The sequence below is a fragment of the Spermophilus citellus genome (genome assembly GCF_964194105.1).
Source record: "Spermophilus citellus genome assembly, chromosome: 3".
Classification (NCBI taxonomy): domain Eukaryota; kingdom Metazoa; phylum Chordata; class Mammalia; order Rodentia; family Sciuridae; genus Spermophilus; species Spermophilus citellus.
In genome coordinates this window covers 216,336,385-216,363,125 of record NC_138184.1, presented here as the reverse complement: position 1 = coordinate 216,363,125, position 26,741 = coordinate 216,336,385, and the positions used below count along the sequence as shown (strand labels likewise).

Below are 26,741 nucleotides of genomic sequence, written 5' to 3'. Positions count from 1 at the left end.
ACAATAAAATAGTGCCCCTCCCCACGCCCCAACCCCTATGCACAGCTTTAGGACCCTGGCTGATATAAGTTCTCCAACAGGATGCAACCGTCCCAAACTACCCGTTTCACCATTCCAAGTCCTTCCAACCACCCGGTGTCCTCAGAGTTAGAAGCCTGGCACACGGGGATTGACAAACGTCAGCCTCCTTCTAAGTTTCTCCTTTCCCCAAGAAATCTAACCTCCAAACTCTGCCTTCACCTCCCAGGGGGGTTGTTTTATCCCCCCAAGGGCCCGGCTGGGTGGGGGTTCTCCAGCTCTGCATCCATTCGGTTCACCGGCCGCTTCTCAAAGGCCTGCTGGGTGCGGAGTGGAGGGCCGGGGTCTTCTCAGGACCCGAGAGGGAGAAAGGAAGGATGGGCAGAGCTGTGCGCGCGCTTCCTCACCCTTTTACTGAACGCTGGGCTCTCCGGACGGGAGCCCGACTTCTCCCCGCTCTGTCGGCTCTGCAGCCCCGAAGGCTGCCCTCGAACGCAGGCGCTCGGCGCACACCTGCTGCCCGCACCGAGTCGGTGGCAGAGGAGGAGCGAGAGGCCCGCCGCCCTCGGGGCTGGTCAGGTCCCCCGGCTCCGACCCCCTCCTCGCGGGCCTCCCCGCTCCAGGCGCCCCGGGGGAGCCAGGGCGGCGGGACCCGGCGCTAGGTGCCGGGTCGGGGCGGCGCCCGCGGCTCGCCCGGCCCAGGCCTCCCGCGTCCCCCGCGTCCCCTCCCGGGAGGCGGGTCCTGGGGGAGGGCTGGGCACCGGCCCCGCCGCCGCGCCCGCGCCCGCCGCCTGGGCCGCCCCGCAGGCAGGCGCCGGGCCGGCCGGGAGGTGGTGCTCGCCTCCCCGCGCCCGGGCCCGCGCGTTGCCGGGCAGCGGCTCCGAGGCTCCGAAGGGGGCGGAGCGGCGAGGCCGGCGTGCGGCTGGCGGCCCCTGTCCGCGGTTCCGGCCCCCGGCCCGCCCTCGCCTCGCCGGCCTCCCTCCGCGCCGGTGCGCGGCGCCCCGTCCCAGCCGCAGCCGCAGCGGCCGCCCCTCCACGGCTTGAGCGCGCCGAGCCGCGAGGCCGGGCCGGGGCGCCGGCCGGGAGTGCCGGGGGCGCGGCGCCGACGCCGAGGCGCGGCCATGGAGGGGAAGCCCCGCGCCGGGGTCGCGCTGGTCCCGGGGCCGAGCGGCCGCGGGCCTTCCGCCCGCCGCGCCCGCCGCCGCCGCCCGGGGCTGCTGCTCCCTGGCCTCTGGCTGCTGCTGCTGGCCCCGCCGGCCTCGTGCGCCCCAGGTAAGCCCCGCCGAGACCCCCGGTAAGCGGCCGCGACCCTGCCGGCCGGTACTGCCGATCTTTCCAAACCCCGGCTTTCCCCGCCCATCCTCTTTTATTCTCCACGGCTCCCTCGCCCTCCGTTCTGGAGATGCTTTTCCATTCTTCTTGGGCCCAGCAAATAAAGGCACGGAGGAAATAAATAAATAAAAGGAAAAAGCGAGCGGATTCTGGCCAGTCTTGCTAAAGGTCTGCAAAGCCATCCTCTGTGAACCGTGGAGCCTGAGGCGGGTCTGGTGGCTCCATCAACCGAATGTGCCTTCTTTTTTTCTGCAGAATGCAGGCACTGAAATTGTATGTGTGCATGGCTGTATGAATGTGACATGTCGAATGTTTGGGGATACTTTATTGTCGGGGCGAAGGAGTACATTCGGTACGGGCTTTAAGACAGTATGGCATTGCCGTGAGCAGCCAGCGTCCCCCAGATGCAGGCAGGCTGGTGGTGTCCCCCAGTGAGCCAGGACACAAAGAACATTCAAAGAAAATCTCTTGGAAAGCGCCCTGGCTATGGGTCTTTCCAGGGAAATAGCTATTGATATTAATTCTGCAAAGGCATTATTAGTACAATGGAGTGTGAAAATATTTTGATTCTTAAGTGTCAGGGCATGAAAGGAGTAAGGGTTGTTTTTATAATGGATGCAATTTAGTGACTGTTCATCAGCATGGAATTAAGAGGCATGATTTATGAAGAAGCATGTGGGTGGGTTTTGTTTGTTAAGGAAATGATTTAATTCATATTGCTTCTCTGAAATGTTTATTTGTCCACCCTGAGTGTACACACAGGACCGCCTGGAGACAGGGTCTGAGCGCACACACTGCAAACCAGTGATTGCCCCAGCACACACACTTGGCCACTTTGTGGGTGGAAAAGGGAAGGTGGAATGAGCAGCTAGGGGTGGAGAGCTTCTGCACACTGAACAAAAAACAGAGAGCCATGGAAGCTGCTCAGAATCCTCCCTTCTTGTGGGAGTGGGGCCAACGGACTGCCAAGTGGCTTTGGACAAAATTGGAACATTTGAAGGTGTTCCTTTGGGCCTGACAGCATTATAACTGGTGAGATGGAGGGCGTGTGCAATAGAAACAGAGGAAGGGACTTTAGGGATCATAGAATGGGACCACTCTGCATGTAAGAGGAAACTAAGGCAGAGAAGTGACTGGCTCAAGGTCACAGGCTAGCTGGTGCAGAGGCATCACTTTATTTATTTATTTATTTATTTATTTATTTATTTATTTATTTATTTAAAGAGAGAGAGTGAGTTTTTTTAATATTTATTTTTTATTTTTTGGCAGACACAACATCTTTATTTGTATGTGGTGCTGAGGATTGAACCCGGGCTGCATGCATGCCAGGCGAGCGCACTACCGCTTGAGCCACATCCCCAGCCCCTGAGAGGCATCACTTTAAACCTCCCTTCCCCACTGCTCTTGACCCACAGACAAGGTCCACGTCTGAAGCCTCCATAAAAATTTCCCCTAGTTGGGTGGGGCCTTGTCTCAGGGAGCCACGCCATAGTTGGCATTGACGGAGTGGGTCTCTTTTAGGAAGCATACAGCTAGTGCAAATGGCTTCACGCAGTGTAGTCCACCAGGCTCCAGTCTTGCCGCCTGCTAGTTCCAACCCTGAGTTTCTCTTCCCTCAGAGGAGGAGAGGAGAAGAGAAGAGAGGAGAGGTGATAATCCTGCAGAGTGCTTGGCTTTAGTCAACAAAGAAAGCCCTGTGATACTAATGGATTCATGTCATGGGACACAGCAAACTGTTTCCATTACAGAGTGTCCTGTGTGCCAGGTGCTACATTTTATATACACGATCCAATCATGCTAGTAATTAGGCATTACTGTTCCCACTTCACAGAGGAGGAGACTAAGGCTTCAGGAGTTGAGGTGTGGTTAGTTCAGACTCTGTTCTCAATAGCTTCCCCATGTACATATGATATTTAATATTCTGCACAGGTTGTGGTGAATAGAAGTTCTTCTTTTGATGAATTAAATAGTAGAGCAGTTGGGACTATCCTTCCAGAAATTTCTCTTCTTTAGAAGCCCTTTTCTGTTCCCCTCCACCCCCAATCCAAACATGCAAACAGTGACCTGAAATTACATTTCCAACCTAGAGCTGACGTCATGGAAGCAGAGACGTCATCCTTTCACTAATTTGTGTATCGGACTTCTCTGGTTTGCACAACTGCTTCGGGGCTGGGTGGTAGACTAAGAACTAAGAAATAGAGGACCCAATTACAAGGACCTGGTCCTCCAGGATCCAATTGGAAACACAAAGCAGTGTGTGAGCAAGCACAGATCCTTGTATGCACTGTTTAGGGTAAGGAAAGACAAAAGGCAGAGAGGGACATACTAGCAGGGTTCCTCAGTATGGAAGTGGCCCCTGATCCTGATCCTCCTTTTTTTTTCCTCTCTCTCTTTTTTTCTTTTGCAGTGCTGGGGCTTGAACCCAGGACCTTGCCATGCTAGTCAAGCTCTTTGCCCCTGAGCTACATCCCCCATTCTTCCAACCCCCATCCCCATGTGGGGGATGACCTTGGCAGAGGGTAGCTTCCTGATATAGCAGGGTTGCTTGTGGGATGCCTGGGCCTGGCCAATAGCTGTTCATCTTTGGAAGAGGTGGCATCACAGTTATTTGGCCTGTGTCTTCTTTCTGCCACTAGAACCTCTTTGCTAAGTCCTGAGTGTTGGACTTTGACCAGCAGCGGGAAGAAGCTTTGCTCAATGCTGCTGTGGTGGTGTGTTTTCTCTGAAGAGTAAGCAGTGTTAGTTAGAAGATGGTGTGCCTTGGTCCTGTTTTGGAGTCCCTCTGCCAGGGAGCAGTCCCCTCTGTGACCATCTGACCATGCTCCTCTCCTTTAGTAGGTTTCTCTTTTCTCTAGAACTTCTGTTCAATAGTCTGCTTTCCAGGTGACATCCTTATTATGATCTTTAAACTTCTGTGTTATTGATTTCTTGTTTATTTCTATTTCATTCATCATTTTGAATTTGATTTTTTTTCCTTAAAGAAAACATTTATAAGTTTGGTTTTGACTGTTCACTGTTGTGGAAACAACTTGTAATACTTTGGACTTTCTTTTGAATGCAGTACTTTTAGGCAATTCGCCATCCACAATATAAAAAGAAAGAATCATGCCCTGATCCTTTGCCGTATTCAGAGATAAGTCTTTTTTAAAAATAATAGTCATTATGAAATTGATAGATAGCTCTGCAGAATTTGGAAGTTACTAAAAGGTACAGAAAACAGTTACTCACAATCCCACAACCCATCAATGATACTGTAAATAGGTTAATCTTTTTTTTTAAATTTTTTTGTTTTTAGTTGTAGATGGACACAATACCTTTATTTTATTTGTTTATTTTTATGTGGTGCAGAGGATCAAACCCAGTGCCTCAGGCATGCTAGGCAAGCGCTCTGCCACTGAGCCATAACCCCGGCCCCTAGGTTAATCTTCTTAACATTAAAAAAAAGTGAGAATCAAATTATATGCTTAATTGTATTTATGACTTTTTCAACGTTTAACTTCAACATTTTCCTATCCATTAGATATTATTAGAAAATGCAATTTTCTAGCCTAATAATTTAATTATTCTTCCATTTCCAGTCCTTTTTTTTTTTAGTGGCTATAAAAAATGACATGGATAAATAGCTGCAGAGATAAGCTTTGTCTATATATTTTTTTCTGCATGTGTGGGTCTTTTTTGGAATTAGAATGTGATTAAACTGTCAGGCCAATCAGGCTGTGTTTCTTCATGTTTTGTGTAGAGTGCTGGGTGTGTAGTAAGTGCTCAGATTGTGGGTGAATGCATCAATTTTTTCAAAGTTGTAATTATAAAATAAACTCTTGGAGATTGGGTAGTTGCATCCTGTCATCACCTGCACTGGATATCATTTTAAAAACCTGTGTTGGTATGTTTGTAATAATTGTTTTAATTTGCATCTTTTAAATTTCTTTAGTGTTGGACTTTTTTGTTGTTTATTTTGTATTTATATCCTGTGATTTTTTTTCTGTATTTTTGTTCATTTGTCAGTTTGGGTATGTATTTAAGTCTTTACATATTAAATATAAGGATAGCATCCACTGTTGTTTCTACTTGCTGTACTTCCTCTTCCAGTGGATTTTTCTTTTAAATTTTATAAAATTTTGAAATGAGGAATTTGGAGTTATTTTGATTATCAAAATCTGTTTTTTCTTTTTACAATTTTTTTCATTGTATTTATATTTTGTGATGGTTTCATATCCTGTGAGCAAAGACTTAGATAAATGTTAGGCAAGGGTGGTCTGGGGCCTCCAGCATCGACATCATTTGGGATTGGGGGTGCTTATTAAGAATTTAGATTTCAGGGTTCCTTCTTGTCCTAAATTTAAATGTTTGGTAGTGGTGCCTGGGGAACTTCATTTTGACAAGTTTAGAGTCAAAATTTTATACTTCAAAACCACTGAGGTGGATACTATGCACCCTGGAACTGAGAACTATAGTGCTTTGGAGATGCACCATTTAGCATCTTGCTGTTGTGTTTTCATTGCTAGAACTATTGCTTTATTTTGTTTGATTGTAACTGTTTTTGGTCTTGTGATTTTCTGGGTTTTCTTAGGGTTTCCAGGAGAAGTGCAGAGCCTGCTGCTGAGTCTGCCTTCTACAGCCTGGATCAGGAGTGTCTCCCTGAGGCCTGAATGCAGAGCCCCATAGGGAGTGGTTGAAAGTCACTGGGGATCTGAGAACCAGGGGTTTTCTGTCAGTGCCCTGGGTGACGGAGCTGGCTCATTACTGTCATGGTTACACCAGGTGAATTTTCCCAGATAGGAAGTCCCTGCTCTGACTCACTTGATTTCAAGTTGTGCCCACCCACCCTTCATCTGGAGCTCTCCAGGATGCTGTTTCTCTTCCCAGTGCTCAGGCAGCAGGATCTGTTGGATAATGAGTTAGACAACTTGGGTGTGCACGTTTCTGCCCACAGCTTACTCTGTGACTACAGGCAAGTTGCCTTGTCCTAGGTTTCCCCATCAGTGTTAAAAGGGGATGAAAGAGATAGATTGCCTCCAAGTGCTCTCAGTGCTGTTTCAAGCCTCATCTTGGGTGCCTTGGATGCTTACTATAGGCAGCATCGATTCTGTTCCTATAGGGTTTCTGCACCTGTCAGTTCTCTTTGCCCAGTAATTGTTTATGCTGGTGACCTGCTGAGGAGAGGTTCACTCTTGCTATTGCATTGAGTTCTTCTTTTTTAAAATACTCCTCCAGGCAGGTATGGTAGGGAATGCCTATAATCCCAGCTATTCAGGAGGATCACAATTTCAAGGACAGCCTGGGCAATTGAGAGAGACCACATTATAAACAAACAAATAAAACCCCCCAAAACTAAAAGGGCTGGGAATATAGCTCAGTGGTAGAGCACCCGGGTGTCCAATCCTCAGAACTGTAAAAATAAAAAACCAAAACCCTTCATTCTTTACTCTTGCATGCCTACACCAGGGCACATCCTTTGCTTTCTCTCTTTTTTCCCACTCTTTGTCTCTTCCATTTTTCCATCTCCTTTGATAATGCTGCAGTGTGCTGTGGTTTACAGCTTCAGGTGTTACTTCTCTTTATTAGTAAAAATCTAATATTGCCACCCTCACGGGTCCACACACCTGCATCATCATTGTCGTCTGGTAGTTGAAAATTCGGATTTCCAGATCTCACCCTAGACCTTCTGAATCAGAATCTGCCTTGGATAAGATCCCCAGGTGATTTCACATGCATATTAAGTTTGAGAAGCCCTGGTGAGGAGCCCTGGGTGAGGCCATGCCTTCTGACCCAGCCTTCTGGGACTAAGTAGTGTTGGAACGCTGGAGTCCGAGTCTAAATCTGCAGCTAATCCAGATGTTCAAGAGACCCTGAGACATACCTGCTTTTAGGACTGATAAAGCCCTATTCCATTTTGTATGGGACGGCTCTCCAGAGCTGCCTTGATTTGCCGCCTATTCATTCATTACGAACATTTGGCTAATGGTTACAGCCTGAAATACTGCCATGCCCTTGGTAGACAGCTGCTGTGCTGAACTTCCCTTGCCCCCATCCCCTAGTGCCCTGAGCCTCCCTCTCCTCCCACCCTCCCTCAGGATTCTTCTCTCCTACTTCTCCAAGATCCAGCAACTGGAGGGTTAATGCTCAGTCTAGCAGCTGCTTCAAGGACTGTGCTTTTGTCTTTTTGATAAAAGCCATTCCCATAGGTGTGTGGTGGCATCTCATTGTAGTTTGAATTTGCATTTCCCTCAGGATTAGCAGTGCTGAACATTTTTTCATGTGCTTCTTGGTCACTTGTATGTTTTTTTTTTTTTTTATCTGTCTCTTCAAGTCCTTTTGCCCATGAACTTAGAATAAACTCCCTTCTGTTAGTCAGTGCTCATGCTCCACCTGCTGAGAACTGTGTGGACTGTGGTGGACATTCACTTGTTTATTCATCCGTCCCGGATTCAGTCCTTAGAAAAAGTATGTCACATGGTGATTTGATGGTAGCTGAAGTCACAGATGTGGAAGACACCACCCAGGGAGAGCATGAGAGGAGAAGGCACCAGTGACAAGGCCCAGGAAACTAATGATAAAAGGGGAAGAGAAAGAAGAGCCCCTGAGCAACAGGGACTGTTGTGACTAGATGGTGCTGTGAAAGCATGCGGGTGGGGGAGAGTTTTTATTTGAGTGAGTGATCCATCATGTCAAATGCTATGCTACTGTACTTTTTTGTATGTGTGGTGTGAATCCAGGACCCTTTATATGCTAGACAAGCACTCTACCACTGAGCTGTAGCCCCAGCCCTCCAAGGGTATGAGGGTACCAGGGCCACCTGATCCATATTTCTTGGGATACTTGTCACATACCCTGATGCATGGTCAAGTTAGATCTGCTGAAGCAGCGTTTGCATTTTTGCAATGTTCAACAGGCTCTTTAAGATTTTCTCGTGCTTGGAGAGGTTTGAGTTATTCCTGAGAGTAGGCTGCTAGCGTCATGGAATTGATTTAAGTTTTAAAACATATTATAGACTTGACCATGTTTATAAGCCACAAGAAGGAGCCGGTAAAGAGACAGTGGTTGAAAATTTAAGGAAGGGCAGGCGTGACAGATGCACAACTCACCTGAAGTGGGGAGTTCAGGTGGGAAGGCAGGATCAGCAGAAGAAGGGTTGGGGAGAAGGGGGTTGGGAGAAAGAATTGGAGGGGGCCTGGGAGTGAAGTCTAAGGGGTTGGAAGACATCGATAATGAGTCAGGACCCATGCTGCATGATTTTGTTCTGCAGCACTTGACATTCCGTGGTGGCCAGGGAAAGGTGAGTGATTGAGTGGCTTGAGACATCGGGGCAGTGCCAGTGGGAATTGAGGAAGCTGACCAAGGTGGATGAAGGGCACTGTGTGGGGTCCGGCCTGGAGGAGGAAGGAAGTGAACATTGGATGGAGCAGTGGGAAAAGGACTGGGAGAAAGGGTCCAGGAGGCACCCCAGGCAGGAGTATGAGGAGGGAGGCGGAGAGAGGGCGGGAGGGGTCGGTGAGTGGTATTTCAGGAGTGCATGGACTCTGGTTTTGGTCCTGGGTAATGACCAAGGTAGCTGTAGTTCAGGAGTTAGTTGTTGAAGTGGAATGTGGAATGATCTGGGTGGATAATACCATCCAAGTATGTTGAACTTGCCAGGAGCAGGGTGGGAAGGGCCGTAAGCTGGGCCTCAAACACGCAGTGCATGAAGGGAGAGACCTGAGCATCGTGCACCATGGGGAGGAATTATCTTGAGTTGTCCACTCTTCCCTGTCATTCCCACTCCCACTGTCCCCACCCCAGCTCCTGTCATCTTTTCTCTGGCCACTGATGTGGCCTGGCTCCATCCAGTTCATCCTCCACCTTCAGTTGGAGGGACCAGTGGGTCACATGCTTCCTTTCTTGAGTCTGTCACAGCTGCTGTGGCTTTCATCACATTCCACACCTGAGTCAAGCCCGTGCCCTGTCGCCCTGGGTATGGGACGGGGGGAGAAGGGATGTGGGAAGGGAGAGACTGGACACAGTGGGTGCCAGGTTTTCAGCATGTTGGTGCTGCAGGGGGCCAGCACCGTCCCTCCAGCAGCAGAGGTGGGGGACAGCTGAACGCCGAGTTGGCCCACCCCAGACTGAGGCCTAGCAGTGGAGAGGCTGTTTTTCAACCCTGAAGTGTGGGTTTGAGTTGACAGACGTGGCAATGACAGAGTAGGGCCCAGCCCTTCAGAGGGCCGGTGTCCTTTGGGGTGCTGTGTGTTCAAGGAGTGAAGTTGAAGTAGAGTTAGGGATGGTAGAAGTGGGAGTAGTAAGGTGGAGGCCCCCTGTGAGGTGAGGAAGTAGGAAGAAGCCCTTGTGGGTGGGGCGGCAGGAGACAGGTGTTGCTGAGAGGGGGGCAAAAAGCGCAGGGCAGAGCCTCCTGGGTGTGAATGGATGGGGACTCACGGCAAGAGTGGAGGGATGATTTTGGAGAGGAGGAAGGCAGAACGGGCCGGAGCTCTGGCCATGGAGATGCAGGAGGGGCAGCTTGTGACTGTGGAGGGTGGCAGGTCAGGGGCTGGGCTGTGGCTCAGTGTGGAGCTTTCCTAGCACACGTGAAGCACTGGGTTCAAACCTCAGCACCGCATAAAAATAAATAAATAAAATAAAGGTGTATATAGTCAGCATGGATGGAATCGGGAATTGGGGAAAATACAGCAGGTTTCTGGAGGAGAGTAAGAAGAGGGGTGAAAGAGATGCCAGGCAGTGGACAGGGCCCAGGGAGTTGGAAGGCCAGTCTTGGTAGTGGCCCAGGGGGGTACTCTATTCACTCCTCAGCCACCCTGGATGGCCTAGAGCCTTGGAGAGAATGAGAGGCGACAGCCTTCCTGGGCTGTCCAGGGCAAGGACACTGGGAGGCTCCTGGTTGCCGGTGATGGGCTGGGAGCTCCCAGCCCTGTGCAGTCATCTGGAAACTCTCCTTGCTGCTGTTTCTCTGGCCTCTTGTTTGGGCCTGTGGAAGGAGCCCTGCATCACTTAGCATTTTGGGTGCTGGGATTAACTTTGGAGCCAGACAGTCTGAAGGGCCGCTTTAAAAATGCTGGGTAAGTATTGCTGGGAGCTTTAAAGCCGGGCAAGGGGAGGGGAGGCTAAAACATACAAAAACAAGTATTCTCATGGAGCCAGCTGTGGGTGTATGTGTAGGGAGGCAAAGCCTGGGAGACAGGTGGGAACTAGTGGGAAGTTGCTGGGCTTTGCTGTGCCCCAGGTGAGCTCCTGAAACCAGCTGCGTCAGCTTCACCTGGGAGCTTGTTGGAAATGTACCCAGGCCCCGCCCCGGTCCCCTGAACGAATTTACTTGTAGACAGCCTCTCCAGTGATTATGTGCACACTAGGATTTGGGAAACTCTGGCCTAGGCAGTTTCTCATGGAGTTTGGGTGTGTTCGAGAGATTTTTGGTTGCTACCTAATTAGTGGGGGTCTTAACGTGTCAAATTCTAGCCCAGGTTTCAAGTTGACTGGGAAAACCAAGGGCAGGTTCAGAGCTGAGTTGGTGTCTGGATGTGCTCACAGACCTGCTCCTGCTCTGAACTTCCCCACAGGGTCCCCGCATGTCCCCAAGCCTTTTGTCCAATTCTGGTCTTCCTGAAGGATCTCAGCAGGAGTCAGGATGGTTAGCTACCTAGGATTACAACAGCACCCCAGATCGTTGAAGCAAACAGGTGTCCTGGAGCAGAGGAGCAGATACACAAAATGTGGTCCAGACATATAATGAAACATTCACGAAGCCTTAGAAAGGAAGGGAATCCTGATGCACGCAGCATGGTGAGCCTTGGGGACATGATGCTGAGTGACATAAGCCAGACACCAAAGGACAGATGCCCTATGCTGCTGCTTTCACGAGGCACTTAAAATAGGCAAACCACAGAGGCAGCCAGTGGAATGGTGATTGCCAGGGCCCGGGGAGGGAGGAGTGGAGGGCTGTTTAATGGGTACAGAGTTTCAGTTTTACAAGGTGACAAGAGCTCACTGGTGGCGCAACCATGTGAATCTCCTCGGCACCACTGAACTGTACACTGGGAATGGTTCAGAGGGCAAATTTCATGTTTTTTTTTTTTTTTTTTTTTTTTTTTTAACCACAGTTGTTTTAAAGAATAACCATTGTGGTGGAGTGGGACCTAGCTGGTAGGGTAGCAGGAGTGGACTTTGGTCAGAGCTGGGAGCCAAGTGGTCAGGGTGCAGGGCAGCAGCCCCTGACAGGTGTTGGTCCTGGGAGCCGGCCGGCTGAGGCAGGTGATGGGCTGGGAGGGAGGAACACCTATGTGGACCAGCACAGGCAAGGTCTGGATGGAATGTGGGGTGCGGGGCAGGACGGTGGTCTCAGTGGGTGTCCATGGTCCAGCAGCGAGGCTCTCCAGGCCTCTCCCCCTCAGGACAGCTTTGCTTCTTCCCATCCCTTCCTGTCTCAGGCCTCAAGTTGTCGAGGGTTATTTGCTGGGGTCTGGGCTGGGGAAGGCAGTTGGAGAAAGGGGTTAGGGTTTTCAACCTGGGCCTGAATGGAGGCTGAGGAGAATCTTTATTTTTTGATTTATTTTTTTTCCTTGTATGGTCTTTATTTTTTAAATATTTATTTATTTCTTGAGACGGGGTCTTGCTATATTGCCCAGGTTGGCCTTGAACTCCTGGGCTCAAGTGATCCTCCTGCTTTCAGTCTCCCGAGTTGATAGAGGCTTAAGAATTTGTAAAATCAGACTCTTCTTCCTAGCCTTTGGAATTGGACTTTTAAATATTTTTTTATGCCTTTTGAGGGTTACAATAGCTTTATTGGCTTTTTCCAGATTAGAAAAACAATATGCATTCATTGCAATAATTAGTACTTACTGTTCCCTCTGCCTAGAACATTCTTATCTCAGATTTTTATCTGCATGGGTTACTCCACTTCCTCCAGGTCTCTGCTCAAATCTGGTGTTCTCAGAGAGGCATTCCCTAATGCTTTTTATTTTTTAAAAATATTTTCAGTTATAGATGGACACAATATCTTTATTTTATTTATTTATATGCGGTTCTGAGGATCAACCCCGTGCCTCACAAGTGCTAGGCAAGCGCTCTCTACCACTGAGCTACCAACCCCAGCCCCTCTAATGCTGTTTTAAAAAGTGAGGAGCTGCCTTCATCCCTAAGATCCTGCCTCCTTAATTTTGCCTGGTGACTCTTGTCATCTTATGCAACTCTGGCCGTCTACTCTGTCTCCCTACACTAGACCGTAGGCTCGGTCAGGGCAGGGTTCATTCAGTGCTGTTGCCCACTAAGGCAGCGAGTCTTCCTCCAGTGCCTGCTCTGTGCTGGGCCCTTGGGGTCCAGCCCTGAGCAACATTAATCACATGACGTGTTCCTAGATGGGACGTGCTGTGGTGAAGAGAGCAGGTAAGTAGCTGGGACTCAGGATTTGCAGTTTTAATCTGGGGGTTTGTGAAGCCCCATTGAGAGAGATTAGGGCTGCTGTCACAAAAGCTCCACCAATGGAGTGGCCTAACCGACCGGAATCTGTTGTCTCCCAGTTCTGCAGTCTGACCTCAAGGTGTGGCAGGACCTTACTCCCTCCGAAGGCCTTGAGAACAGTGCCTGGCGGGCCCCTCTCCCGGCTTCTGCAGTTCCTGGCTTGTGGTGCAGTCTTCCCATGGTGTTCTCTGTGTGTCAGGTTAAATCTCTCCTTTTTATAAGGACAGCCCTACTGGATTAGGACCCCGCCCTTCTTCTGAATGACCTCATCCTAATCACGTCTGCACGGCCCTGTTTCTACATAACGTCCTATTCTGAGATTATAGGGGGTAGGACTTCATGTGAATATTTGGTTTGATTCATAAAAGTGACATTTAAACCAGGATTTGAAGGAGGCAAGGGGGCATCCATGTTTCTAGCAGAGGAAGTAGCCAGGTCAGAGGCCTCGAAAGGTATAAGGGCACCTGGCTCTGGGGATGAGAGGAGGCCAGAGTGCTGGGAGGAGCGGGGCCTCAGGTGTGAAAGAAGTGGGTTTTGATCAGAGGGTGATGTGTTGAGACTTGGAATGTAAAATCCGTTGCACATTGAATGAATGTAGATGATTACACAAAGGTATAAAGGCTTTTAGAAAGCAAAAATCACCCCCGATCCTGCCATTCAGCTGTGACATTTTGGTGTCTCTTTCCAGACTTTTTTACACACAGAAGCAGACACATACACACACAGCAGTAGTATCACACTCTGCCTGTGGTTTGGCAACTTGCTTTTTTTTCACTTCGCACTTTATCACGGAATCTTTATGTTGTCGGGAAATATAGATCCGCATCATGATATTATCCGACACCGTGGAGGTTCTGTATTTTGTTTAATTAGTTCTCTGTTGATGGATAATAATTATATCGCTTTCTGCTGTTCTGAGCATCACTGTACATACATCTTTACACACTTTTCTAATTATTGCCATAGAATAAATTCCCAGAAATAGAATTGCTGGACTAGGCAGTGTGCACATATTAAATTTTGATATATTTTGCCAAATTGCTCTCAAGAAAGGTTGAAGCAATCTATATTCTCTCTAGCAATGAATCAGAGTGCCAATTTTGCTTCCACCCTCCATAATACAGCCTGTTACTGATCTTTATTATCTTTGCCAAACTCCTAGGCAAGAATTATCTCCTTAACAGTTGCACTTCTTCGATTGTTTATTGGCATTTGATCCTTCATTGGAGCTCTCCTTTGCATTTTTTTCTCTAGTCGTCTTCTGCAGAAATCTCAAGACTGACCTGGGAAGAATTCTAACAGTAACAAAGAGCTTGCCTTGTGCCAAACACCCTGGGAGGCTAGTGTCTCTTGTTTCATCTACACAATCATATGAGGTAGATATTACTGTGATACCCATTTTTTAGATGAGGAAGACAAAGTTTAGAGAAGTTCACTAGTTTGCATAAGGAGTCACAGCTAGTAGGAGTCCTCCTAACTCTGTGGATGAGTGTGCCACCCGCAGCCACGGTTCCCCTGGTCTGGGTCGTATTAGAGAATGACCTCATGGTCTCTCCCACTGAGGAGCCTGCTCACAGATTTGCTTGCTTGGGCAAATGAGCTCTGTGGCCCCAGATCTAAGCCCTGCCCATCGCAGAAGCCCTGACTGAAGGCACCCTCAGGACTGGCCCTGAGAAGGTGCTCACCAAACTTTATTTAAGAGAAGTGAAGGAAGTGGATTTTGGAAAGTTGTATGGAGGTGCCCTTCGGTCTTATTTCAGCAGATAAAACATTTTAACATAAATAAAAGATGGCAGAAAGCTAAGATTCATGTTATGAGCCATATTCTGTGTCTTCCAGCGTGGAAGGTGATCTTCTTCTTAATGCTGCATGACATTTTCTTTCTGCGTTTCTTCTTCACTGTGTCCTGGATCGTATGCTTGTGGCTTTGGTAATGTTTCTGTCTTGTTTTGATGGCTCTGTTTCTCTGTGGTTTGTTCCTGGCAGCAGAGTGTGTGGTGTACTTCATCTTCTTTGTTCGTAAATTAGCGTATGCCATTGGTTTAAAATCAATTTCTCATTAACTAGAAATTTTGTTGGGAGGAAGGCAGTGCCTTCAGAGAGGTCCCTTGTTCAAAATCCAGCCAGCGGAGGAAGCTGTCCTACTTCCGTGGCTTTCTGTGCCTCTTGAGCTTTTCCTCAGTTCTCTGTAAAACACACCTTATTAATGCTCTGAGTTCTTGCCTGAATCTGGTGTCAAAGTTTAACCTGCCCAATAATTTCCAGAAATCTTATTCCTGTAACTGTTCTGATTTTTCTGTTGCAGTTTACGTTGACTTTATTCGTTGACAGCCTCCACGTTCCTCTGTTCCCTCCTCCTATTCAGTGTCCCACTCCCGTGAGAGGAGAACTTGACCTGCTGTGGCATCTGCACCGTGTCAGGCAGCGTCAACTAGTGCTGCACAGAAACAACCAAGTCCCAGGGGCTTTCCTTCAGCTGGTGGCTTCTGACTCCCCTGTGGGGTCTGTCTTGTGCCTTTTGAATTTTGTCTCTTTCTGGAATTTTGCTAACCTGGCACCTGTGCTTTGTTCTTCCGTTGTCATCTTGGATTTTCTAGCTCCAGAGTGCACATGTGTAGGCAGGCGGCTGTGCGCAGGCGGCTTTGTGTGCATGCGCCCGTGGCATTCATTTGTTGAGTGCTCCCTGCCGCGTGCTGAGCACGGTGCTGGATGTTGAGATACTATGATGAACGTGGCCCTCAAGGAGCTCAGTCTCACAGGAGAGAGCATTCCATGTATAAGTAACTGCCAGACAGTGTACCAAGTGGTATAATAAGGGGACTGCTGTGGTGATGGAAAGAGGCCCGAGAACTGGCAGTAGATGTAGATAAAAAGACGGCAATGTGGAGATACTTTAAGAAGGGAGGTAAGATGGAGTGGTCTTTCAATGCCACAGGGGAGTGTTGTTTCAGTTATTTATGGCTGTGCTCCAACATGGAATGTCTTAAAACCACAGTGGTTTATTATTTCTCATGAATCTGTGGGTCAGGAACCTGGTTGGGGTCTCTCACGTGGCTGTGTTGGGCTGGTACCTGACCTGAGCCGTGGGGTCTGACTTGGTTTCCCTCCCATGTCCAGTCTCCTGGCATTCTCCCACAGGTCCACCCTCCCTCTTCCCATGTGGCCAGCTTGGGCTTCCCTGGAGCAAAGTGGTCTCAGGATAAAGGACTTGGTGATGGGCAGGTGGCTGCCTAGAGGGATGATGCAGAAGCTGCTAGTCCTCTTAAGATCCCGGGCTTGAAGTTTTCTGAAAGAAGCAACCGGAACGGTGACTCTGGTAGAGCAAATCACAAAGCCAGCCCCGCTTCCAAGGGGCAGGAGGGATAGTATGCACTTAGGATTGGATGATGGTTATCTTTGGAGACTTGCCACCATGAGTGGAAAATGTTCCAAAAGAAAGATAAATACAGTTACAGATAGATACATCACAAATGGAAAGAAAGATACAATTACTGGAGAAAGTTCTTGGAGGAGGCAGGAACACATGATAATAATAATAGGCATCGTGATAACTAACTAAAATGGGATGAGCACTTACCCCAAGCCAGGCATTCTTAAGGCACTAGGCATGTAGTAATTGTCTTACACCATTTAATGCTGATAACAACCCCATCTATCAGGTACAGTTATTAACCTCATACAGGTGAGGAAAGTGATAATATCAGGAGAGGAAGTAAGTCACCTTATTGACTTTAAGTCACATAGCTAGTAACTGAGAGAGGAGGAATTCAAACTCCAGAGCATTCTTGGATAGAGAGAATGAACGGTGCGTCTTCCACTGCGGCAGGTGGGAAGGAGGGAGGAATGAGTCCAGGTGTGGGCTGATGCAGGTAGGGATGGGAGGAGGCTGCAATTGAGGATGGTGATTTCTGTTTTTTTTTTTTTTTCTTTTGATGAGGACATGTCATCTCTTATGTGAGATGGGACTGCAAGAGTTTGGGCTCCATGAAAACAAGTGGTTTATAATTCTAGTACCTGGGGCTCAGGAGAAGGACCAGAGCAGAAAGCAACAGAAGGATGGTTGAGTGTCCAGAGCCTGGAGGAGCTGGAGACCGTTCATAAGCAGCAGCACCGTCCTAGCCTATGGCGGATTCAGCTATAGGTTTTGGCTGTCTCATATTAGGGCAGAGAAGGTCCATCTGCCCTGTGGCCATCATGGGGCTGAACCCTCAGCGGCCCCTTCAGTCCATGACAAAAGTCTGATAGATCTGTTTTCTGTTTAGCTTCCATGATGGCCTCTGTGTCACAGTTTACCCCAAGTAGCTCCCCCAAAGTAGCATTTTTATAATAGATTTGGGAAAAAAAGAACATCAAGAGTCTTCCTGCATAGACACCACAGACTTTGTGTTTTATTTATTTTTTAAGAGGGGGGGGGGAGAGAGAGAGAGAGAGAGAGAGAGAGAGAGAGAGAGAGAGAGAATTTTTAATATTTATTTTTTAGTTATTGGCAGACACAACATCTTTGTATGTGGTGCCCAGGCTGCACGCATGCCAGGAGAGTGCGCTACCGCTTGAGCCACATCCCCAGCCCCTTATTTTATTTTTTTAAAGTGGTAGTGGGGATGGAAACCAGGGCCCTCACGCATGCTGGGCAAGTACTCTATCACTGAGCTTCATCTCTAGGGTCTTATATCTGTTTTGAAAGTCTCACTAAGTTGCCAAGGCTGGCGTCTAACTTGTGATCTTTCTTCCTCAGCCTCCTGAATCGGTGGGATGATAGGTGTGCACCACCAACTCTGTCTTTGGATCTTTAATTGGGTGTTTCTTAAGGTACTCTTCAAGTCTTAAAGTCTTTTCTAGTTGTGATGGGTCTTTTAGTTTGGGCACTGGATTAATTGCTAAGAGGGAGTGAATTAGTGTGCACCCAATATGAAGGTCGTGAGGTTAGAAACACATTATGTATGAGAACTCTGGGCCACAGTGCAAAAAAAAAAAATTGGTTATTTCTCAGGTTGTGTAATATGTGTGCCTACTTGTACAGGAACAGATTCTGTGCCATAAGTCTATTTGGATTATCTTGGATTGTTGCTGAATGATCCGGGGGAAGTACCTGCCATCCACTGTTAGGATGAAGCCACTCACCTCTGGTCTGGGAGAGGAAGAGTCGCTGATACGGTAAAGTAGAACAGCAAGGCTTTGAATTGGAGAGATGCACAGTTTTAAACAACAATCTCAGGCGACTCTATTGTTCTGGGAGGTATATGAGAGACTGTTAACTCCTGAATCATACCAACTTTTACAGCCGAGAAGTTATATAAATATTCATATCAGTTCCTATTTCTGTGGCTCTGACAAGATGCCCCAGGGCCCATAGCTTCAGGATTCAGGCTGAGTTGGAGACCGTTTCATCAGTGCATAACCAACAGGATGAATTTCACCCTCTTTATTATTCTGTTTGAGATTAAAACTCCGGGGAAGAGAGAAGGACTTGGGAATGGTGCCCATCCCTCACCCAGGAGTGAGTGGGCATCTTGAGTGACAGTGGGCGGTATCTGGATCACATGCTATGGTGGAGGCAGTGTTCCCCAAAGCAGGACTTGGGGGAGTGGGCACCAGGCAGGATTGCAGCTGTGCACTCCACAGCCTGCTCCTGGGGTCACGTGTCCTCTGTGCTCAGCACAGGGCCTTGTGCATGCACACACTCACTGATAAACCTGCATGTGTCTGGAGGATATGTACAAGGGAGAGGAGAGGCAGAAATACGTATTCACAGACATTTTCACGGAAAATTACAAATCACAAAGACACAGTGTATACAAAAGTATGGTGTGCACAAACATATAGGTTAACAGCAATATAATAATATTATGCTGCTGTAATAATCAACTACAATGCAAATAAAACCATTTGGACTCAACATAATGCTTTGGGCTTGAATCAGAGGAAGGCTAAATAGTAGAGGGTGATCCAGGAGAGAGTAGGGGGGTATAGAGATCAGGAGGGACCAGCATGTGACCGTGGGGCACCAGATGGGTCCACATGCTTTAACAAAGTAGTGGCTAAGACTCATGATGAGACTTTGGGTCCCCACTTGTGTTCCATGATGGGTCTCTTGGCTGTGTTCCTGCCAGTGTGTTCACTAAGCCAGTCTGATCTCTGTCTCTGATTTGTTCTGTCTTTACTTCCCTCCATCTGCCTGGATGAGTGGAACAGCCTCTTCCCCTCTGGCCTCTTTGCCTCCTCTTCTCCGCCTGCAGGGCTCTGGGGTGGCCTTCCCCACGGAGCTCTGTTGGACTGTTAATTTGTGCCTGCTGTTCCTTATTCCTGGAATGCTCTTTCTGCTCCTCCTTTGCCTGATTTTGTGCCTTCCTCAGAATCCCACCCGTGCATAACCTCCTCCAGGAAGACTCCGGCTCCCCCAGAAGGGTTTCCGTGCCTTCTGTCCATGTGCATCTTATTTTAGTCCTGGCCACTGTACGTCATTGTCCTTAACTAGGTTGGAGACTTCTCGAGAGTGGGAGGTCTTGCCTTCTTGGCCCTGTGTCCTCACCAGCTGGCACCTGGCTCAGGGCAGGTCCTCAGTGAACATGGGTTGAGTAGTTGAACGGACGAGTGAGGAAGGAATGGGCCACACGTGAACATGGCCTGGGTCGATAACAGTGACGATGGAAGGACCGGAGCACCGAGTGGGGGAGTTCACGGTGTCGGTGATGTCTCTCTGGACTCAGCTGCTTTGTAAGGCTGGCTTCTTTTGTTGTCCTTGTGCCTTACTGGTACCTCCTCTGAAATGCCCGGTTCACACCCCTCTTCTTTCTTCAGATCTGAGTCACTCTCTTGGTCTCTGGAGTCACCTCGTGTGATGGGACCTCAAAACTCGTCTTCATTCCAGACCTGTCCCGTGGACTTAGGCCTCTGTGGACGGGCAGCTGTCATTCTAGCCGTCAGCGTCAGCACTGAGTTCCCTGCACTTCCCTCTATTGAGAGGAAGTTTATTAGTCTCTGATTATAAGTGATGCTTGTTTGTGGACACTTCAGAAAATATGAAAGTATATTTAGAAGAAAATAACCATCTTTATTTCTACCACGTAGCCATGACTGTTTATCAACAGTTTGACATATGCCTTTCTGGTCTTTTAAAAAATATACATATGTAATAGACTATTTTTTATGAAAAAAGTACTCCTTTTTATATGCATATATAATTGACTCTACTTTTTCATAAAATGGGATCATACTATCCATAAAATTTTGCATCTTGCTATTTTTATTTCCTATAAGCATTTTCCGTATTCCTTAAAATATTTTTAATTTAAAAAATTCATCTGTAGAGCAGAATTTCTAAGCCATTCTGTAATTATCTGGTGTCTTTCTTGGTCCTCATTCATGCCATCCTATGCAATGCTATGATGAACCTCTTTATGCATAGATTTTGGAACTTCTGGTTATTTCCTTTAGGATAGGTAGAAAGAAGAAGAGTAGCTAAGTTGAAAAAGGGTAGACTGGAAAAGAAAAAAAAAAGCCATGTGTGTGTGAATCAGAATGCTTTCTAGCATTCAAAGTTTTGCCCTGTGTTGGGATTTTAGAAACAGATTTATAGTTTGCATATTTCAGTAATTTTCCTTAGAACACCTGGTCAGACTCTGGTTTTCCTGGCCCTGGGGTCTGGTTTCGTTCCATCTCATCTCTGTGTGAGCTTGTTTGGCCATGAAGGCTCGCTACCCTCTGCAAGCCTTGGGAGATCTAGAGCCAGGAGGGTGGCGTGGATGGAAGTGGGGATCTTAGCTGCATGGTGGTGTCCTAGAGACTGGTGGCATGACCTGGTGCAAAAGGCCAGGGACCTGCAGTGTCCAGATGGAGTCTGCTCCTCCGTAAAAGCCCAGCCAAGCTGTCTTTGCTTTGTGAAGTGCCTTTTTCCGACCCCCCTTTATGCCACAACTGTATTTAGTTCTCAACTTGAATTACAGTGATTATTTTATTTCTAAAATTGTGGTTAAATACATATAGCATAACATTTACCATCATAACCATTTTTAAGTATATGTTTCAGTGGTGTTAAGTGCATTCCTATTGCTGTGTAACCGGCCTGCAGAGCTCTTTTCATCTTGTAAACCTGAAACTCTGTATCCATTAAAAATCAAGTCCCTATTCCCTTACCCATCCCCTTGGGAACCACCATTTGACTTTCTGTTTCTATGAATTTGACTCCTCTGTTCTCTCGGATAAGTAGGATCGTATGCTATTTGTCCTTCTGTGACTGGCTCATTTCATTTAATATGTCTTTGGGGTTAACCCTTGTAGTATGAGTCACAATTTCCTTTAAAGGCTGCATAATATTCTGTTGTATGTCTGACCACATTTTGTTCATCCATTCATGGACACGTGGGTTTTCACCTTTTGGCAATTGTGCATTATAGTGATTCATTTATCTATTTTGTAGCACTGCTGATTGAACCCAGGGCCTTGCACATGTCAGGCAAATACTCTACACTGAGCTACGTCCCCAGCAATTTATTTTTAATTCTATTTTTACTACCTGACTATGAACAGCAGGGACAGCAATTGGTTGTCTCTGGGTCCTGGATATTTAGTGCTGTCTCTGGCATATAGAGTTGAATAACCTAGGGACACCTCAGAGGAGGGCTGTGTGTGGTGACTTAATGCTGTTGCTCTCTGTGGTGCCATCAACACACTGTGACTTCAGCTGTCTCTGTCCCTCTTGTCTTCAGTCCCTGGGTCTCCCATCTGCTGCTTTCCTCTTCTTTGCCACCACCTCAGTCCTGATCACCTAGTCCTGACCACCAGGCTCTGCAGCACACATGTCTTCCCCCAGCTGTGGCACTGTGTCACCCTCACCCAAAGCTGCTGGAGCTTGGCTGGGTCCACCTACCTTCCAGGGAGGCCGAGGTGCCCGTGAGCCAGGGAGGGTGGGCTGAGACAGCAGCCTGAGGCGGAAAGAGGACTGTGGCATCCACTGGGGGTGGGGGACACTGAGGTAGAGGGCAAGAGTCTGCACAGTTTGCCCTGGCTGTAGAGAGCAGGGGGGATGTGAAGGAGTCCGGTTTGTTCAACACAGTCCAGGATCCTGAGTGGGGCAGTCCCTGTCCTCTGTAGTCTTTCCCCCTTCCATCCAGTATCCCTCCACGGCTGCACCCTCTGCACCACAGTCATGCCCTGTCAGGCCCCCTGTGCTCTTTCTTCTTTTTGGTACCTGGGATTGAACCCAGGGGTGCTAAGCCACTGAGCCACATCCACAGCCCCGCCCCCCCTTTTTTTAGAGACAAGATTTTGCTGAGTTGCTAGGGCCTTGCTAAATTGCTGAGTCTGGCTTTGAACTCATGATCCTCCTGTCTCAGCCTCCTGAGCTCCTGGGATCACAGGCATGTGCTATACGCCTGTTTAACATCTTATGCATGCTTATTTCTCCAAAGGGAGCAGCACCTGCCCAGGTCCCCAGTTTCCTAACTTCTGGCCCTCTGCTGAACAAAGTTCAGCTGCTATTTTTACTGATAGAGTTCAAGTGCAGAAACATACTCTGCTTCACACCCTTGTAGCAGTTTCTCTCTACTCCACTCATTTGTTTCTTCTCAGAAGCTGATTTTTATTATTATTAATCTGACTTCTTATACATACTAGATAACTAGGTCATCAGCCCTTGCTAACATAGTGCTCGTGCAATGTGCTGACTCTCCGTATCTTTAGGGTATTGGTTCCAGAAGTCCTGAGACACCCAAATCCCAGATTCTCAAGTTATTTGCACAAACCTATGCCCATTCTCCTGAAAAATTCAAATACTCACCAGATTACTTGTAAATACCTAATGCATAGTAAATGCTATCTAGAAAGTGGTTAAGCTCTATTTTTTAAGGGAGTAATGAAAAGTTATTTGGTGCATGTCCCCATCTAAAGAAGTTTTATTCATTTTATTTCACTCATTTCCTTTCATGTTTTTGTTTCTCACTGAAGACTTTCAGCTTGTCTGTTGGGCTGTTTTTTGGCCATGCTTCATGTAGGAGGGTGACCTCGGTTTTTTAAAATCTTTTTTTTAAAAAATTCTTTATTTTTATGATTGTTTTTCCTATTACCATTGTACTTGAAAGAAATTAAGATGAAGCTGCTTTCCAAACAAGAGTGATTCTGAGAGGAACTTCAAAGCAGCGACCTTTGATCTTGTCTCCTCATCATCTGCCCTGATGGGTCCTGCTCTTCCTATCATTCTGGTCCTTGGTTTCTACCCAGATATGCACTGTGGACGTGCTCTCCTCACCAGGCTTTCTCCTTTCTCTTATTGAATGTTGCTCACCAACAGTTTCAGCTCATTAGGGAAGTTCAGTGGTTTACAGGCCTTCTAGAACCTCTGGAACTGCTCCTTGGGATGTTCTCAAGATGATCACAAAAATAGCAGAAGTGATAAGAGCAAGAGCAAGGGTCTCCAAGTCCAATTGCAGATTTCAACGTGTGAAAATAAATACATTTGAGAGCCAGAGTATAAATATTTTTGCTAGAGAAGGCCTGTTGGGCAATTGTCATACTAGCTGATCGGAGCGTCAAGTCCTGTTAGTTCACATCAGCAGTTTACGACTCACGCTGCTTTGTTATGAGTGACTTCCCTGAACATCCCTTGATACGCGGCGTCCTCAGTTCACTCCTGGGAACGCATTTTCTCCTCTTTTCACTAGCTGAGAAGTACGGAAGCGTGAAGGCATGCTTACTTTTGTGTGCCCTGGTTTCTGATTATTAAACTACTCTCTTGCCTTAACCTGAGGTCTTTCATGAGTCCCATGTTGTTTCATCCTAGAACCTCAAATTCTTATTTTCTGAGCAATGTTATTGATGATTACATTAATAGCTGGCTTTTTTTTTTTTTTTCCTAAAAGCTCACTCCATGTTCGCCTGGTGGCTCTTGACCTCGTGCACGAAAGAATCACTGGGGCAGTTTGGAAATCCAGATCACCCCCTGCCAAATTGAGCCAGGGTTTCTTGGAGTGGGGTCCAGGTGTCAGGAAAGCTTTGACGCAGCCATCCCTTTCCTGGATTATCTCGTGTCCTTTTCCTTTTTTCCTCATGATGTGCCTCAATCTAGAAGGGCACATCAAGGACAGGATTGATTGCTCTGGGGTTCGTGGAGGTTCTCCAGTCTGTGCACGCTCTGGGGTGATCCTCTCCATGTGCCTGTGCTGTCCTGGAGCCCGGCTGCTGGGGGAAGGCAGAGCAGGGATGTTCTATAAAGTTTCTCGAGCCAGTACTGCCTCAGGTCACGAAGCGCTTTTAAATCCTGGATCCTGCGCAGACATGTCTGTGGGGTACTCTTCTCCCATCATTTGCTTATCATGATGTCAGAATTTCCATTGGTTCAGGAGGATTTGTCGGATTAGCATTCTGTGAACTCAGGTTTGTCGCAGAATGATCCTCGGTGAATGTCTTCAGTTTGGGGTGCTTTATTAAAGTCTGTGCTCATTTTGAATCGGTTGCTTTGTGGGGAAAGCAGGTGTTCCCATCCACCCGGTGCATGGATAGCGTAGTCGCTCATCTGGGAGCAGCTCACTGAGCTGCAGAGGGGACAGAAACAGTCTCTTGTGTCCAGCCTCTCCACGGGGATACACAGGGAAGGCAGGCCAGCTGTGCAGTCGAGGAGATGCCAGGACAGGAACCCGGGGAAGGCTGAGTTAGAGATCAGGGGAGAGAAGACTCTGATATTTGAAAGCCAGAGGGAAGAAACTAAGGAGGGGGACAGACGAGGGTGGGAGGAAGCATCTGTGAACCCTGCATTCTGCGATTCCTTTGTGGAATTTGGGAGACTCAGGACAGAAGGTGTGCGTGCAGGTGGGGGAGGGGACAAAGGGATGGCAGGTGGGGACTAATGAGAATGGAGGTGTTTGAGGACCGAGGTGAGGCGGTGCTGATAACTTCAGCAAAGCCGGAGAGAGACTGCTGGAGTGTGTGGTCAGGGATGAACAGCAGGCCTGGGCCGGAGCCCGTGGCTGCTCTCGCCTCAGCAGTGCCTGGCAGCAGCTGAGGAAGATGTGTCCCTTCTGGAGCAAACTGAATTCTCGAGAGGGTTGCCGCTCGTGCGGAACAGAAATTAGAAGTGATTATTCTTGTACCAAATAGTCTTTAAATGACAAGGGTCCCCTAAGGCACTTAAATATAACTCAGATTCCAGAGCTGGTTTCCAGGCAGCTTTTCAGGAATTCCTCTCATCACACAAGTTAGGGCTCAGAGGCGCGGGCGAGCTCCTTTCTCCAAGATGAGGAAGGATTAAGGGCAGAGGAGAGGTTCTCCTCGTGACCAGCTGCGGGGATCTGTTAGGAAAACTGTTTTAAGAATTTTGCGAATTTGATAGACATTTAGGTTTTGAAAATATATATGACAAATAATTTCTAACTTTTAAAATCAAAGCATATGCATTTATTTATATAAAAGTGCTTATAAAAAATAAAATACTTGGGAATCAATCTAACAAAAGAGGTGAAAGACCTCTATAATGAAAATTATAGAACACTAAAGAAAGAAATTGAATAAAACCTCAGAAGAGGGAAAGATCTCCCATGCTCCTGGATAGGCAGAATTAATATTGTCAAAATGGCCATACTACCAAAAGCTTTATACAGATTTAATGCAATTTCTATTAAAATTCTGATGACATTCTTCATAGAAATAGAAGAAGCAGTCATGAAATTCATTTGGAAAAATAAGAGATCCAGAATAGCCAAAGAAATCCTTAGCAAGAAAAGTGAAGCAGGAGGCATCACTATACCAGAACTTAAACTGTAAAGCTATAGTAACAAAAACGGCATGGTATTGGCACCAAAATAGACATGCTGAGGGCCATTACCAAGTAGAAATGACGCATCAAAATTTCCTTGCTAGCGTACCCCATGTTAATGATTTCGCTGTTGACATTGCATGTAAGGTGACCTTGCTCAAAGACCAAGGCGGATCCGGGTTTAGAGCTGATCAGGTTTGAGGAAGTATCCCGGTCCTTGGGTTAAGGGCGTTCCCAGTTTAAGACCTTGGATTTTAGGGAAGTTCGATGTTGAGGATTATTGCTGCTGGAATTAGGGCGTTCCTCCTGCCTGAGCTGCCGTTGAGTTCTCCTGAGATTCAGAGAGCACTTTGGGAAAAAAGCCTCGTGGAGTAGGTGAATTGGGTGGCAGCAGAACTGGGATTGCCCCAGTACGTGTGTGGAGGCCGGTGTGAGTTCGGGAATAAAGATTTGCTGTTTGAATCTACAAAGCTGTGTGGTGGCTCGTGATTCTGTGCCCAGCCAAGACTGCGGCATAGACATATAGACCAGTGGTACAGAATAGGATACAAAGACAAACCTACACAAATACAGTTGTCTCATACTAGACAAAGGTGCCAAAAACATTCACTGGAGAAAAGGAAGCCTATTCATCAACTGGTGCTGGCAAAATGGAAAGCCACATGTAACAAAATGAAATTAAACCTCTATTTCTCACCTGCATGAAACTCAAAGTGAATCAAAGACTTAGGCACTAGAACAGAGATCCTACAGCTACTAGAAGAAAAAGTAGGCCCAAATCTTTATCATGTCCGCCTAGGATCTGACTTAACAAGACCCTAAAGCGCAAGAAGTAAAATTAAGAATCAATAAATGGGATGGATTCAAACTAAAAAGCTGCTTCTTATCAAAAGAGACAATAATGTGAGGAGAGAGCCTATAGATTGGGAGAAATTCTACCATATGAACCTCAGATAAAGCATTAATTTCTAGGATATATGAAGAAATCAAAAAACTTAACACCAAACAAACGAACAATCAATAAATGGTCTAAAGAACTGAACAGACACTTCACAGAAGAAATACAATTGATCAATAAATATATGAAAAAATGTTCAACATCTCTAGCAATTAGAGAAATGCAAATCAAAACTACTGCAAGATTTCATCTCACTCCAGTCAGAATGGCAATTATCAAGAATACAGGGAACAATAAATGTTGGTG

The 26,741-nt window shown here is 47.3% G+C and overlaps 1 protein-coding gene across 2 annotated transcripts in view; it reads left to right on the top strand.

Annotated features, from left to right (window-relative positions):
• The first annotated feature begins 890 nt into the window (after positions 1–890).
• Positions 891–26,741, top strand: part of KIAA1549 — a 154,077-nt gene continuing 128,226 nt past the window's right edge. Inside the window, exon 1 of one of the 2 annotated variants that reach the window (XM_081286368.1) lies at positions 891–1,290. In XM_081286368.1, the coding sequence (XP_081142494.1) occupies positions 1,140–1,290 (151 nt within the window). In that variant the 5' untranslated portion in view covers positions 891–1,139. The remainder of the gene's footprint in view (positions 1,291–26,741) is intronic. The other variant, XM_081286367.1, reaches the window with a different exon arrangement.